The sequence below is a fragment of the Oryctolagus cuniculus genome, chromosome 19, assembly GCF_964237555.1.
Source record: "Oryctolagus cuniculus chromosome 19, mOryCun1.1, whole genome shotgun sequence".
Lineage (NCBI taxonomy): Eukaryota > Metazoa > Chordata > Mammalia > Lagomorpha > Leporidae > Oryctolagus > Oryctolagus cuniculus.
In genome coordinates, this window is record NC_091450.1 from 17714585 (window position 1) to 17731400 (window position 16816).

A 16816-nucleotide genomic window follows, 5' to 3' on the forward strand; every position below is an offset into this window, starting at 1 on the left:
TTAAATTGGCAAATAATAGAGCTATTTGCACCTCAATGTTTACTGCAGCTCAATTCACAATTGCTAAGACCTGGAATCAGCCTAAATGCCCATCAACAGAAGACTTGATAAAGAAATTATGGGATATGTACTCTATAGAATACTATACAGCGGTAAAAAAAAATGAAATCTGGTCATTTGCAACAAGATGGAGGAATCTGGAAAACATCATGCTGAGTGAAATAAGCCAGTCCCAAAGGGACAAATATCATATGTTATCCCTGATCAATGACTTCTGAGCACCTAAAAGGAAACCTGTAATAGTGAAACTGACACTATGAGAAACAATGACTTGATTAGCCCTTGTCCTGACTGTCGAGGAACAGCTTACTATTTTATTCTTTTTAGTATTTTCTTGTTCTACTTAATACCATCGGTTGAACTCTTTAATTAACACACAATTATTCTTAGGTGTTTAAATTTAACTGAAAGTTGATCCCTGTTAAAAATAAAAGTGGGAATAAGAGAGGGAGGAGTTACCCCAAATGGTAGAATTAGAAATGTGCCATGGGAATTTAAAATCCCATTAAGTTGTCATGTACCAAGGCCATGTTACTAGTTAAAGTGGTCAGTTTAAGTTCATAATTGATCATAAAGATAGGATAAGTGTAAAAGGGATCACATAAACAAGACTAGTGTCTGCTAGTAATAACTGATAGAATTAAAAAGGAGAGAATGATCCAACATGAGAAGTAGATACATAGCAGACTCATAGAGTGGAAGATGCCCTAAACAGCACTCTGGCCTCAGAACCAGCCCTTAAGGCATTCAGATCCGTCTAAAAAGCCCATGAGAATTTCTCAGGCATGGAAAGCCAAGGCACTGTGGCAAAAAAATGACCTAAATGCAAGATTTCTGTGAGTGAGATCCCAGTGGAAAGAACAGGCCATCAAAGGAGGTACCTTTCTCTGAAGGGAGTAGAGAAGTTCCACTTTATCTAAATAAGATCGAAATCGGTGAACTCAAGAGGCTTCCATAGCCTTGGCAGCTCATGACGAGCCTCTATTGATTACTAACATCATAAATAAGAGTGGCAATTGTTAAATCAACAATGGGAGTCACTGTGCACTTACTCCCCATGTAGAATCTCTTTCCTTAATGTGTTGTACTATGCGAATTAATGGTAAAACTAAGTAATGCAAACAGTACTTTATACTTAATGTGTTAGTGCAAATTGTTGGAATCTTTACTTAGTATATACTAAGTTGATATTCTGTATATAAAGATAATTAAAAATTAATCTTAATGAAGAATGGGATGGTAGAGGGAGTAGGAGATGGGAGGGTTATGGGGTGGGTGGTTATGGGGGGGAAACCGCTATAATACAAAAGTTGAACTTTCAAAATTTATATTTATTAAAAGTTTAAAAAATATTGCTTGATGGGGATCAACAAATAGTGTTGAGAAAACTGGACAACCTTCATGAAAAAGAGTGAAACAGGATTCCAACCTAAAATCACATACAAGAATTAATCTTAAATGGATAAACAATCTAAATATCAGAGTTAAAAACATAAAAATTTTAGAGAACATCAGGGTAAATCTTCTTAATTTTGGATTTAGTAAATGGGTTCTTGATATTACATAAAATAAACAAATCACAGAAGAAAATATATCTCGGCCAGCACCACGGCTCACTAGGCTAATCCTCCGCCTTGCGGCACCGGCACACCGGGTTCTAGTCCCGGTCAGGGCACCGGATTCTGTCCCGGTTGCCCCTCTTCCAGGCCAGCTCTCTGCTGTGGCCAGGGAGTGCAGTGGAGGATGGCCCAAGTGCTTGGGCCCTGCACCCCATGGGAGACCAGGAAAAGCACCTGGCTCCTGGCTCCTGCCATCGGATCAGTGCGGTGCGCCAGCCGCAGCGCGCCGGCCGCAGCGGCCATTGGAGAGTGAACCAATGGCAAAGGAAGACCTTTCTCTCTGTCTCTCTCTCTCTCTCACTGTCCACTCTGCCTGTCAAAAAAAAAAAAAAAAAAGAAAGAAAATATATCTCAACACTGATTGCATTTTCTTTGCATAGATAAGAGGGCTTCAAAGAGTTCATGGAAGAATTAAATTAGAAGATAATGTACATTTTCCAGTAACCGTCCAAAGTCCCTTTGGATAGGCACAAGTGGGACTGCTGGATCATAAGGTAGTTTCACTTTATATTTTTTGTGGAACCTCTATATTGTTTTCCATATTGCCCTACCAATTGACACTTCCACCAACAGTGTACAAAGGTATTCTTTTCCCTACACCTTCACTAAATTTGAGTAGTGTGTATGACTTTTGCACACAATTTTATAGTTAAAACCAATTTAAAAGTAATAGGAGAATGCACCATATTTATAGTTCAGAAGATTCAATATTACAGGATATCAATCATAATTTGTAATCTCAAAATGTCAGTAGCATTTTTGAAATTAAATGATTATAAAATGGAAGTGAAAAGATATGAGAATAGCTAAGAAGTACTTGAATAATAATAATAATAAGGAGGCCTGTTCCAAATTTCAAGAATTGGTTAAAAGCTAGAGTACTGTCATGGTGATACTATCATAAGGATAGAAAGGAGAAACATGTCACCAGATGCGTATGTGGGTTCAATTTATTTACAAATATTATAAAGTGAAATGGAATTGCAGTGCAAGATTATCATTGTATTAATAAGTGGTAATGTATCAATAGGTTATCTCTATATTTTAAAAATAAAATTTAAATTCTGCCCAAATCTTAAATAAAATCAATTTCTTTTGAATGAATACCTTAAAGTGGAAAATAATATAAAGTTTCTAGAATATTAGAGATAACATCATGATTTTGTAACTATCTTTCTTTTTTTTAAAATTTATTTATTTGAAAGTCAGAGTTACACAGAGAGACGAGAGGCAGAGAGAGAGAGAAAGGTCTTCTATCCGATGGTTCACTCCCCAATTGGCCATAACAGCTGGAGCTTCACTGATCCGAACCCAGGAGCCAGGAGCTTCCTCCAGGTCTCCCACGCAGGTGCAGGGGCCAAAGTACTTGGGCCATCTTCTACTGCTTTTTCAGGTGAAAGCAGAGAGCTGGATTGGAAGTGGAGCAGCCGGGACTCAAACCGGCACCCATATGGGATGCCGTCGCTTCAGGCCAGGGTGTTAACCCACTGTGCTACAGTGCCGGCCCCTCTAATATTTCTTAAATCAGATATAAGAAGCACCAAGGGAATGCTATTGGGAGGATTATGGAATACAAGGTCCAAGATTCACCGTTTCCACAGAAGTTCAATTTGCAATTACCCACAGGCAAGAACACCTTTGTGAAATCCCCAAACTTGAGGATAAGCCTGAGACACTTGTGTGGACCACAGAACCTAATAAAAATTGCATTTGAAGGGTAACTGCATTATTTGCATATTTATCCCTCCCTCTCCCAGACATCAGCACAGTACAAGAGAAGAGAAGGAAAAGAGAACTGAAGTTGAAATGTTCAGCTTCCTTAGCATTGCAAGATGCTTCCTAGGAAGCCTAGTTTAGACTTACCTCATGGGGAACACAGGGAATAATGGCATGATTAGATTACCTGTAGCCAGATAGAAATAAAAGCAGGGAGGTAGAACTCACAGTGATCAGCTTGTGGATTTTGGTGGTAGCTCTGGACTCTCCAGCAGTGGTATCCAATCAGAGATACCAACTATTAGCACAGCCCACCCACCAAGTTGAGTTGTCTGCTTCTGGAAACAGTGGGAAGTTCTACCTGGCTTCCGGTCAGACACCATGATCAGCCTCAGACCTCACCCCAAGTCTATGCCTGGGGACCAGATATCTACTATGGTGCATTTTGATGAACAGCAGGGACTAGATCTGATCCATCAGGGACTTTATTTTTTAATTTTTAAAAGACTTATTTGAAAGAGTTTTCAGAGAGAGAGAGGGGAGGAGGGAGGGAGGGAAGGTGAGAGGGAGGAAGGGAGGGAAGGAGGAAGATCATTTGAAAGGCAGAGTTAGAGAGAGGGAGAGAAGGAAAGACAGAGAAAGAAAGAGAGATCTTCCATCTGCTGGTTCACTCCACAAATGGCCATCACGGCCAGGACTGGGCCAGGCTGAAGCCAGGAGCCAGGAGCTTCAGACAGATCTCCCTTGTAGGCAGCAGGGGCCCAAGTAATTGGGCCATCTTCAGCTGTCTTCCCAGGTACATTAGTGGGTAGCTGGGTCAGAAGTGGAGCAGCTAGGATACAAACTGGCACTCATATGGGATGTTGGCATCATAGGCAGTGGCTTAACTCACTGCACCACAATGCCAGCTCCCCATTTAATCAACATTCTATTCAGTTTCAAAGTCCACTGAAGTCTTCACTCAGGAAGGAAGATCCTGCCAGAGTGCACTTTGGAAAAGAACAGGAATTGATACTTGACTCATCTAGGAGTTTAAACAGCACCCAGATTAGTCTCACAGACAACCCTGAGCCCAGCAAGGCAGGGAAATGCCCACTAATGTATATTTTGGCAAAACACAAGGGCTAGACCTGTCACATCTGGGCATCCAAACAGTGTATTGTTCAACCACAGAGCCTCCCTTAAGGTCCCATCCAGTCAAGTAAGATAAATCTCAACTGTGCATTTCTACAGAGCACAGCAGCTGCTACTGTCAATCTTGGGAAGTAACTCCAGCTATCCCTGGGGCCCGGTCCCCAACCGCATCCAACTGAAGAACTAAAATAGTGGTAACACTATTTTATAAAATATAGAATACAAAATGTGGCCCGTCTGGATCATGGGTGATTTCAGTGCTCAGCCAACAGTTCCATCTGATTGCAGAGCCCAGCTAGTATCTTACCAGTAGAGCCAGGCCACCCAGACTCAGAGCAAAGGCAGTCACTCAGGCATCTTTTTGGTCAGAACCTGAAAGCAAACTCTCCCTTCCCAGAGACATTACCATCTGGGCCATCCAGATTCACAGGCTCAATAGTGAAAATCCATACCTGCCAAAGAAAAACCTTCGAAGCTGGAGGAGGTGACTGTCTTCTCAAATATGTGCCAAGAATTCCAAAGCATCAGGGAATCATGACACCTCCAAAAGAAGCTAGCAAACAAATAAAGCTATAACAATGGTTCCTAAAGAAATGGAGATCTATGAAATGACTAACAAAGAATCCAGAAAGAATATCCTTCTGAAGGAAATACAGCAGATTACAATAATATATAGGTAGAAAATAAAATTTGAAAAAATACACAAATAAAAGTTTGATAAACAAAAAGAATAATAATTGAACCCAAAAATGCAATAGAAAGCTTCAACGGCAGGTTCAATCAAGTAGAAGAGTTAGTGAACTCAAAAACAGGACATTTGGAAGTACATAGAGGAATAAAAAAAAAATTTTAAAGAGATTGAGAAAGGCCTACAGTTATTGTGGGACACCAAGAAGAAAATTGACATCCATAATGAAGTTTAACAAGGAAAAGAGAGATGAAAGGAGACAGAATATTTTTAAATAATGACAGGAAACTTTCCAAATTGGGAGAAAGAGGTCAACACACAAGTATAAGGAATATTGAGGGAAAAAAAAAAAGGTGCATTGAGTCTTTCAATCAAATTCAACTGAAAGAGGAATTCAAAAGACAATCAAACTATCAAAAATTTGGAGAAAAAATTCTGAAAGCATTAAGAGATAAGAAGTATATCACACATGGGGCCAGCACCGTGGCTCACTTGGCTAATCCTCCACCTGTGGTGCCGGCATCCCATATGGGCGCCGGTTCTAGTTCCGGTTGCTCCTCTTCCAGTCCAGCTCTCTGCTGTGGCCCAGGAAGGCAGTGGAGGATGGCCCAAGTGCTTGGGTGCTGCAGCTGCATGGGAGACCGGGAGGAAGCACCTGGCTCCTGGCTTCGGATTGGTGCAGCGCTGGCCGTAGCGGCTATTTGGGGGGTGAACCAACAGAAGGAAGACCTTTCTCTCTGTTTCTCTGTCTAAATCCACCTTTCAAAAAAAAAAAAAAAGTATATCACACAAAAGGGATTCTCAACATGGCAGATTTCTTAGTAGAAACCCTGTAGGTCTATAGTGAGATGATATAATCAAAAAGCTGAAGGGATCTTCCATCACTCTGGTTCACTCCCTAAGCAGCCACAATGACTGGTCCTGGGCCAAGCTGAACCCCAAACAGTTGGGCCTTCTGCTGCTTTCCCAGGTACATTAGCAGGGAGCTGGATTGGAAGTGGATCAGCTAAGACTCAAAATGGCACTTGGACAGTGATGCTGGTGTCATAAAGTAAACCAGCAAATGGAAGACTTTTCTCAATGTCTTTCCCTGTCTGTAACTCTGCCTCTCAAATAAATAAGTAAAAATCTTTTTAAAAAATTTTAAAAACAGAGAACTAAATAAAGGACATCTGACTTGCAAAAGAGGATGTCAACAGTCCCAAGTTTCAGTTTAATGATTCTATATGAGGAAACTTTAAAAAATTTGTGGCGGATGGAATTAAAGAATAAAATTTTTAAAACATAAATGTTGTTTCTCCATTTCTGTTTTATAACCATAGGTATGATTAATTTGCAAGTAACAGTTTTCTTTTTTTTTTTTAGCATGCTTGACTATTTTATTTCGGGTTAATGCTTAAGACATGGTTATCAGGAAGTATATGGCCTTTTAGCTTTAAGATGAAAATCTGTTCTTTTTTTAACTTTTATTTAGTAAATATAAATTTCCAAAGTACAGTTTATGGATTACAATGGCTTCCCCCCCATAACTTCCCTCCCAGCTGCAATCCTCCCCTCTCCCATCCCCTCTCCCCTTCCATTCACATCAAGATTCATTTTCAATTATCTTTATATACAGAAGATCAATCTAGTATATATTAAGTAAAGATTTCATCAGTTTGCACCCACACAGAAACACAAAGTGTAAAATACTGTTTCAATACTAGTTATAGCATTAATTCACATTGAACAACACATTAAGGACAGAGATCCTACATGAAGAGTAAGTGCACAGTGACTCCTGTTGTTGACTTAACAATTTGACACTCTTGTTTATGGCGTCAGTAATCTCCCTAGGCTCTAGTCATGAGTTGCCAAGGCTATGGAAGCCTTTTGAGTTCACCAACTCCAATCTTATTTAGACAAGAAAGTGACAGTTTTTCATGTATCTCACTCAATATTATAACAGCCCTTTAAATCAGATATTAATAATCTAAATTTTCACTTAACAAAATAAGCTATAAGAGTATGTAACGTGTTACAGAGTAGATAATAGAGCCAGGATTAAAACCTATTTTCATGAGAATTCCCAAAACAAAGTAGGTACTTTACAAATAAATAAATACATAATCATTGAATAAATCATTGGTTAAACCAGTGATGACTGGATTTTGACTAATAGAGCAGTGAGGCTTAACACAACATGCTCTGGACTAAGGTATACTACTGGAAGGAACTAAAGAGGTTTTAAAGAATCAGAGGTCCATAGAAAAAGGGAATTGAGTTGTAGCTCATCTTGACATAATTTTAAAGTACAGTAGATTATTTCTTTATTCCAGACATGTTTTAGAATATTTGGTGTTTAAATTATATTTTTAATATTCTTGGAGGCTTATATAATTGTAACCAAAAAAAAATCTCACCAAGAATTCCAATAAACACAAAAACTAGATGTAAGTGCTCAATACTTGGCTGCTGCTGAAACATAACCATCTACCAGTTTTGAGTGTGTAAAAATAGTCCAACCCTCCAAATACAGACTGAAAATTTTCTACAGAAACTCTATCGGCGGCGGTTGGGGCCCAGTGCCTTGACCAAGCCTCACTGCCCCAGCCACAGCCCATGCAACCGCACGCATGCCAACAGCTGCCAGCGAAACCCTGGCTGAGCCACACGAAGGCATGTCAACTGGAGCGAGTAAGAAGTGTGGAAAAGATATTGCCATCACTCAAGTTGCTCCACAACAGCCAATTAATGAATATGGGTTAAACGCTGATCACGGATTGGACAACGATAGGGAGTCTACCTCCAAAAGAGATCCTGAAGATAGGAAATCACAAAGGAATTCTAAGGAAAAGACATCAATGCCAGCAAATGGAAGCAGTGTAAGGGATATGGCTGTCATAAATAATGCTCCACAGGAACATACAAATGGCAAATTAGTTCATGCCTATGTGATACACAAAGATACAGAATCTATTGTGCGATCAGACGATGAATCTGTAGAGTCAACTTCAGATTCTCAGACTATTTCTACAAATTCTTGGAAGAAATACATTAATCAATCAATGGCAGCAGATGCAAAAGGAAAAGATATGAATGAACCACTGGAAGCATTTGCTAAGGAATATGCTGAATTGATGCCTCGTCTGGAAGCAATGCATCCTTTTTGGAAAACACCAGTGGGAATGAATGAAGTACAAATGTACAGACAAGAAAAAATCAAGTTAAAACCAATATTGAAACATCTTGAGAGGCATTTCCTTCATCACTGCAATACTAATCAATATAAAAGCACAGAACTTGAATTAAAAAGTTCTTCTCCAACATGTAATAACATTAAAACAACACCCAAGGAAGAAAGAGAATGGTTTGATAGAAGTAAAAATAAGCAGTTTGAAGAAAAAGGGCAGCGTTGCCAAAGTAATGAAATGGAAGAGTTAAGAAACTTGCAGGCCAGTGCCGTGGCTCACTAGGCTAATCCTCCCCCTGCGATGCCAGCACCCCAGGTTCTAGTCCTGGTCGGGCGCGATTCTGTCCTGGTTGCTCCTCTTCCTGTCCAGCTCTTTGCTGTGGCCCGGGAGTGCAGTGGAGGATGGCCCAAGTACTTGGGCCCTGCACCTGCATGGGAGACCAGGAGAAGCACCTGGCTCCTGGCTTCGGATCGGCACAGTGTGCCGGCTGCAGCGTGCCACTGGAGTGGCCGTTGGGGAGTGAAGCAACGGAAAAAGGAAGACCTTTCTCTCTGTCTCTCTCACTATCCAATCTGCCTGTCAAAAAAAAAAAAAAAAAAAAAGAAGAAGAAGGAGAAGGAGAAGAAGAAGAAGAGAAACAACTTGAAGTGACACATAGAACACTAGAAATGGATGCAAGGACTTCAAAAAACAATTTGACTCAGTTCCAATAAGCAAATCATCAACATCAGGAAATTGTTGACAACACTAAGAGGTCTCAAAATCATCTAGAAAACTACATATCAAAGTTGGAATGTGAAAATGCCAAACTAAAAATCAAAATTCAAGAGCAAGTGATATTAATTGAACAACTACAGAAAAAGTCTGAATATAAAAAGCAACACATAAAGATGCTTGCTGAAATAAATGAAGCTCTGCAGGACGAACTGGACCAAAAGAGGAAGAAAAATTGTGATTTAGAAGACAAGATAACTCAACCAAAGAAACCCTTTTTTCAAATAAAAAACATATTTCATGCTTATGACAACACAGTGTGACTACCATTGGAGACTTTAAAGCCAGTCAATTAAAAATGGATATTAAGAGTCATATGTTACAGCAAAAGTTTCAAACATCGGAACATACCAAAAAGAAAGCTCCTCAGGAAGAATGTGATAAAGAACTGGAGAAACAAAGGGAATTCCATGTAGAAGAAGTACAAGTTCGAGAAACCTTAACATGTAAACTGAATAAGACGAATGAGGAATTAACAGTGGTTAGAACTGAATTTCTTCAGGAGACACAGAGGAATGAATCTTTACCCAGCACTAGTACTATGAGGCCTGCTGTACAGTCATCTAGTGTTGGAAACGTTAGTGATGGTTTAATATGCAAAGAAAACCATGTCCCACAAAGAAATTTAAGAATTCCTACCTCACAGCAACAGCTTTCATGTAAGCGCACACTGGACTCCTCGTACATGGTTAGATATGTTGTCTTTTTTTCCTTTGGGTTTTAGACTGATGATATAGTCATTTTTGATTTGGTGAAACACTGATTATGACTGACATATATGCTAATTGTCACAACTGTCTTCATCATATAGAAAGGAAATAAGTGTATGACTTTTTTACTTCATAGAATAAATGAGGCCGGCACTGTGGCTCAATAGGCTAATCCTCTGCCTGCAGCGCCGGCACACCGGGTTCTAGTCTTGGTCGAGGCGCTGGATTCTGTCCCGGTCGCCCCTCTTCCTGTCCAGCTCTCTGCTGTGGCCCGGGAGTGCAGTGGAGGATGGCCCAGGTTCTTGGGCCCTGCACCCACATGGGAGACCAGGAGAGGCATCTGGCTCCGGGCTTCGGATCGGCGCAGTGTGCTGGCCACAGTGCACCAGCCACAGAGGCTATTGGGGGAAGGGGGGTGAATCAATGGAAAAAGGAAGACCTTTCTCTCTGTCTCTCTCTCTCACTGTCCACTCTGCCTGTCAAAAATAAATAAATAAAAAAAGAATAAATGAAACCAAATGAACACATTTTAAATTTCTTAAAAGCTGCATTTATGTTAGCTTTTAGAAATTGATTATTTTTACCTATAACTAAAGGTATAGTTTGGAAGATGATGGCTTATTTTCCAACTGAATTTGCATTGACTGTGGTTCAAGGCATTTTTAATGTTTTGTTGCAACGTCCAATTTTTCTTTTATTCTTTTTTTAACTTTTATTTAATAAATATAAATTTCCAAAGTAAAAAAAAAAAAGAAACTATCACAAGAAAAGTGGAGTTACCTTCAATCGATTTTCTTTTTCCCACACAATAGATTGAATTATGGTAAGATGATTCATAGAGAAGATACATACAATTATTAAAGGGATGAAAACAATAGCAAATAAAAAGAAAACATCATGATAATAAGATGGATATGGAAATCTCTGAACAAAAATCTTGACTCCATTAAACAGTGTTTCTGTAGCTGTGTTGTTATGATGCCGCATGATGGCCTTATCCAGGGCATGCTGCACAGCCAGGAACCCTTCACTGATGTACCCTAAGTGAGAAAACAGAGACTGCTAAGTATAACAGGCCAAAATATAGTGGGACTGAACAAAGAACAGGCAATTCAAGTACCGCCATGTGCCCTATCATGACACTTCAGAGAAGAATGGACCGCATATATGATGGTCACTGACTGACCTGGCCACTGTCTTATCTGTGTAAGTACATTCTATTGTGTCTGCTTAGTGAGGAGATTGCTTAACACTGTACTTCTCAGATCTTATTCCTGTGACTACATTATACATCACTGCATGTCAAAGGCAAACAACAAAGCTAACTGTTATAATAAGGTTCTTCTCATAGTCTCAGTCTCAGAGCAGCTATCATGGAATCACCACACAAGTGCATAATGATTTTTGTCATCTGCAAATAAAAATAATTTCACTCCTCTTTTTTTAAACTTTATTCCTTCTTCTTTTTCCAGTGCAGACTAGAATTTCTGCTGATATGCTGAACAGAATTGATGAGAATAAGTGTTTTCACTTTATTACTGACATTAGGAGGGAAATGTTTAATATTTCACCAGTAAGCTACAAATTTTTCACATATCACATTGAGAGAATGCACTTTTACTGGTATTTTTGGTTGGAGAGTTTATATTTTTTTATATTGGAAAATGTTAATCTTACAGAAAAGTTACAAAGGCAGCACAGAAAATTCTTGTATACCATACCTTATTAATGGTGAGTTATACCACTCTATGGGAGTTACAGTACATAAATAGATCTACAGTGCATCTTTGGTATGACATTTTCATGGGGATTATTGCTTAGGTTAAAATGTCTAAATGAGGGCCGGCACTGTGGTGCAGCGGGTTAAAGCTACGGCCTGCGGCACCGGCATGCTATGTGAGCGCTAGTTTGAGTCCCGGCTGTTCCTCTTCCAATCCAGCTCTCTGCTACGGCCTGGGAAAGCAGTAGAAGATGGCCCAAGTCCTTGGGTCCCTGCACCCACGTGAGAGACCTGGAAGAGGCTCCTAGCTCCTGGCTTTGGATCAGCTCATCTCTGGCCATTGCCATCATTTGGGGAGTGAACCAGCGGATGGAAGACCTCTCCCTCTCTGGCTGTACCTCTCTCTGTAACTCTTTTGAATAAATAAATAAATCTTTTTTAAAAAAAGTCTAAATGGTCCTGAGAAGCAAAAAACAGAAACACTGCCAGATATTCTACATCAAGCTTCTCTAACATTACATCTTGCTATCACTGTAGTTGTCAAAACTAAGAAACTAACATTGTTGAAATACCATTTATAATTTATACACGTTTTATTTGAAATTTTCCAGTTTTCCCCCAATGTGCTTTATTTCTGTTTCGGGATTCCATTCAGGACATTGCACTGTATTTAGTTGTCAAGTCTCCAAAGTCTCTGATCTGTGAAAGCTTCTCATTCTCTCCTTGTTTTTCATAATCTTGAGTTTTTAAGAATACTGGAAAATATTTTGGAGAATGTTATACAATTGATTTTTCTCATGTTTTCTCATTAACTAATTGAAGTTCTGGGTTCTAGGGAAGGATATCACAGAGTGAAGGCCTTCTTCATCTAATTATAATTTATAAGGGGATATCTGATAGCAACATTACTTCACTGGTGATGTTAACCTTCATAACTATGGTTAACATAGTGTCTGCCAGATTCCTCCATTGTTAAGTTGCTGTTTACTTCTTTACATATCTACTCTTTGGAAACCAATCATTAAATGCAGCCTATACTTTACAGGAGTGGAATGTTTATGTTATCTTAAAATATTCCATAAGGAATATTTTTGTACATTTACACACATGTATTCTCTCTTGTCTTTATTATAAAGACAGAATCATTGACATTTATTTTATAATGTGGACTAAAACAAATTACTATTCTTGTTATTTTCAGGCTCAATTTCTTCTAGGCTTGGCCATTGGGAGCCCTTTCAGATTGGCTCCAGCATCAGTTTGGCTAGGCCAAATCCTTTCAACCTCCCTACTATTTTTTTGAAGTACTTCCTTACTTTCTGGCACTGTAAGATGTTTAAGAATCATCTGGCATTTTCCCTACCCAAATCCTAAATTCAGTCATGTCTCTAAAAATCCCTAGTTGCTTTTTTGTTTTTTTGAAAAACTACAATCTGGGTACTGGGTTGCTACTTATTGGCATTCCTGATGGACAGCCTTAGAAAATACATTTTATATTTTAAAATATATTTAACTCATATAAATGTGATCTTCAAAACTTTATGGAAAATGCTTATTATGGAAAAACTATCCATGGATTTCAAAAATTTGTGGACCCAATCAACTTTAAAAATTTTTTAATTTAGTTTTTTAATTATGAGGCAAGAGAGACAGAGATTTCCTATCTGCTGGTTTACTCCCCCAAATTCTCACAATGGCTGGGGCTGTGCTAGGCTGAAGATGGGAGCCGGGAACTCAAATCAGGTCTTCTACATGACTAGCAGGGATCCAACAACTTTAGTTGGGGAAGCTGGAATTAGGAGCTCAAACCTAGGCACTCTAATATGGGATGTAGGCATTTTAACCTCTAGGCCAAATACCCTCTCTTAAATTTATCTTTTAATTCCATTTTTAAATGTTTGCTTATTTATTTATTTTTATCTACTTGAAAGGCAGATAGAGAGATAGAGAAGAGAGAGAGATTGAGATTGATTGATTGATTGATTAACTTCCATCCACTAGTTTACTTAGTAAATACCCACAATAGCCAGGACTGGGCTAGGTTGAAGCAAGGAGCCAGAAACTTCCACATCTTCCACGTGGATGGCAGAAACCAATTTCCTGTGCCAATATCTGCATCCTCTTAGAGTGCACATTAGCAGGAAGCAGGAACAGAGGATGGAGCTGGGACTTGAAAGTTGGTACTCTGACTGATATTAGATGTGGGGATCCCAAATGGTGTCTTAATTGCAATTCTAAATGCTCATCCTTATCCACCTATTTATATTAACTCTTCTTTCTTTTGATTTTAGGTAACTTTTCCTGATTAATTACAGATCATATAATTCTGGTTTTTAAATGACAGTAGACACTAAAGGATAATTTTTGTTCTGTTTTCTTAAAGATGCTAGTTCTCTCTTTATTATGCAGCTACAGTGGGAAAGTAATGATTCAGATTCCTTAAGAGTTGAGTTTTGATTAAACTGAGCTCACTTTTGCTCTTAAGTAGTACAAGGGTATCTCAACTTATTCCTCTGCACAATTCCTCAATTACTGTGCCATTGTCAATGGACAGGTTAAATTTTGTCAAGTTCTGAAGTGGGACAAGGCTGGGCTGTGGTTACCTTGGGATCCAATTCCATCAGATTCTCACAGTACCATCACTATGAGACTTCATAAACTCTGCTTGCTAGCCCACTTCCTCTGCTGGTTATTCAGCAATACCCCTGTGTTTTAGGGAAGAGAAAACTATCAAACTGAAATACTCATTTTTGATTGTGGGCTCTTCAGATAATAATCCATTTTACCAATCCGCTCTATTGTTAAAACACACAGCCACATTATCTTTATTTCCACAAACTGTCTCTAAAACGTCTTTTTGACTAGAGAATAATATGAATATTTTCAGTATGGCAGGGAGAATTGTATGATAAATTAAATACATTTTATATTGTTTCTGTAATATACCGGGGGACATTCAGTGCACAGACTCTGGACATAGACTGCATTGAAGATTCAGCTACAGTGCTGAAGAGTCACTTAACAGCACAGATCATATAATCTCTCTGAGCCTCAGATACTTTACCTGAAAAATTGATATACCAAAACCTATCTCATAGTAGTTTGGAGTCAGGGTAAGCACTCAAAAATTTTAGCTCTTATTATTGGAGAAGAATAAAACAGGAATTTATATAATAACTATCTCTCTAGGACAGTTTATGGAGACAAGTAGGTAATTCAACAATAAGAATAGGGTTTTTAGGTGCTTCAGTTTATTAACATATTTTGTTTTTATATCCAGTACATATTTTAGTGTATTGGTATACACATACACACACTTTGTTAGCTTCAAGTGTAGAGAGTTGAGTTAATTATATTCAATCCATGATTCACTGGTTAATGTCACTTAATCCATTTTCTTTATTCCCTTATATGCCTTTCCTTCTTCTCCTTTTCATTAACAACAACTCTCATCTGTTTGACAAGTGTCTTTAGGCTTCTGTGTTTTCTTCTAAAACAGGGATTTGTTGGCACATACATTAATGCAAGCAAACCAAACTGTGTTAAAGTTTACTCAGTTCTGTTTTTAAGATGCTGTTACATGTATAGTTAATCCAGTCTTCCATACTAGTTGCCCTAACATAGGAGGTGGACTGACTCCAACACAAAAGACTCTGCCATTTACATTCCTATGGATCCACAAATGTGTTGTTGGGTTTTCTACTCAGGAGCATATTCTTAATTTAGCTTCCACTGCCAGACTGCTCTACAGAATGGCAGTATGAGCTTAGGCACCCTTCTTCTAGCAGTTCCTTTAGGTTTCCACATACATTCCTGGAAAATGTTAATTCTGCCAGCTTTCTACAATTTTCACCAGACTGATACTTTTTTCTTTTTTAAAAATTTTATTCAAGTTATACAAATTTCATGTATTTCACAAATACAGCTTAGGAACATAGTGATAGTTCCCACGTTACCCTCCCTCCAGCCCATGCTCCAACCCTTCTTCCTCCTCCCTCTCCCATCCCCACTCTTAATTTTTACAAAGATCTACCTTCAGTTTACTTAATAATCATAAATCTAACCCTACACTAAGTAAAAGAGTTCAACAAATAGTATAAAGGGAAAAACGAAAAACAAAAAACATTGTTCCTCAACAGAAGAGAAAAGGGCTTTAAGGTAAGGTCTGAGACTGGGTCCATAATGCAGCAACATCAATTGGAAAAAGCAAAAATTCCATTTTAAATTTTATGACTAGAAAAACATTCAAAATATGTTTTCCAAGAAAATAGCAATAACACACCACACAATTCCATCACCCTAACTTAGCAACTATTTTCTTTTTGAAAATTTACCCCAGTTTAGTGCTAATGAATATGTAGTTTACAAAGCTGTAGGTTTATAACACATTTCTGAACTTTGATTTTTTCAGAACATTCAAGATGATTAGTTTTGATGGCTGCAATGCTCTGTCAAATTATATTTTAACTTTTATCTCAAATTTTTAAGAATTAAGGTATATTGGTCATGATGCTTGTTTCCTTTGTTGAATAATTTCTTCAAGATGCACTTGCAAAATTATTGGTAAAAGTTAAGTTCCATATTAAAGACATCTTAATGGTAGTTTGTATAATTAACTTTAACATTATAGTTAAATTAAAAGCTACTTACCAATCTAGTAGAGTATCATAAAACTATAGTTATCTGTGTCAGTACATGAAAATATACAACTCAAGTCAATAAAGTCAAAATTTCACAAATAAGTCTATATCAAAATATAAAGACATGCAATTCCTTTTATCCTGGAAAGGATAAAAGTGGACTGTTCAAATGTACAGAGATGATGATGAAAGTTTAAATGAAAAAAAAATCAATACAGTAGGTTAAAAACAAATAGTTTTCACCACAAAGTTGAAGTTATTTAGTATGAATTTATAATAACCCTTACTATAGTACTGGGATATTAGGAGAAATACAATATCTTCTCACCTGGATTCCCCCCAAGTGCATCATGTTGGTTTCTGGGTCCCATAGAAGGCATGGACGGAAAGAGAGAATTTGTTAACCAGGATTCCTCTTCCAACTGAGTCGCAAACTTTCTGCTGTTCTTCTTAAAACTACTAAAACGCAGGTGGTATTTCACCTAGAAAGAAAAATAAGAAACAAACAATAATAAAAAACAAATAATATCAATAAGTAAAGAGAGAAAGAAAGAAAAAGCAAGACTCAGAAACAAAAGGAAG

The 16816-nt window shown here is 38.1% G+C and overlaps 1 protein-coding gene across 4 annotated transcripts in view; it reads right to left on the reverse strand.

The window, feature by feature from the left end:
- LOC100353012 (phospholipid-transporting ATPase ABCA3) overlaps positions 1 to 16816 on the reverse strand; it is a 123510-nt gene that overhangs the window by 75833 nt on the left and 30861 nt on the right. For all 4 annotated transcript variants that reach the window (XM_017342510.3, XM_051847877.2, XM_051847878.2 and 1 more), the window contains 2 exons: positions 16563 to 16716; positions 10655 to 10914 (listed from right to left, as the gene is read on the reverse strand). In XM_017342510.3, the coding sequence (XP_017197999.2) occupies positions 10655 to 10914; positions 16563 to 16716 (414 nt within the window). The remainder of the gene's footprint in view (positions 1 to 10654; positions 10915 to 16562; positions 16717 to 16816) is intronic.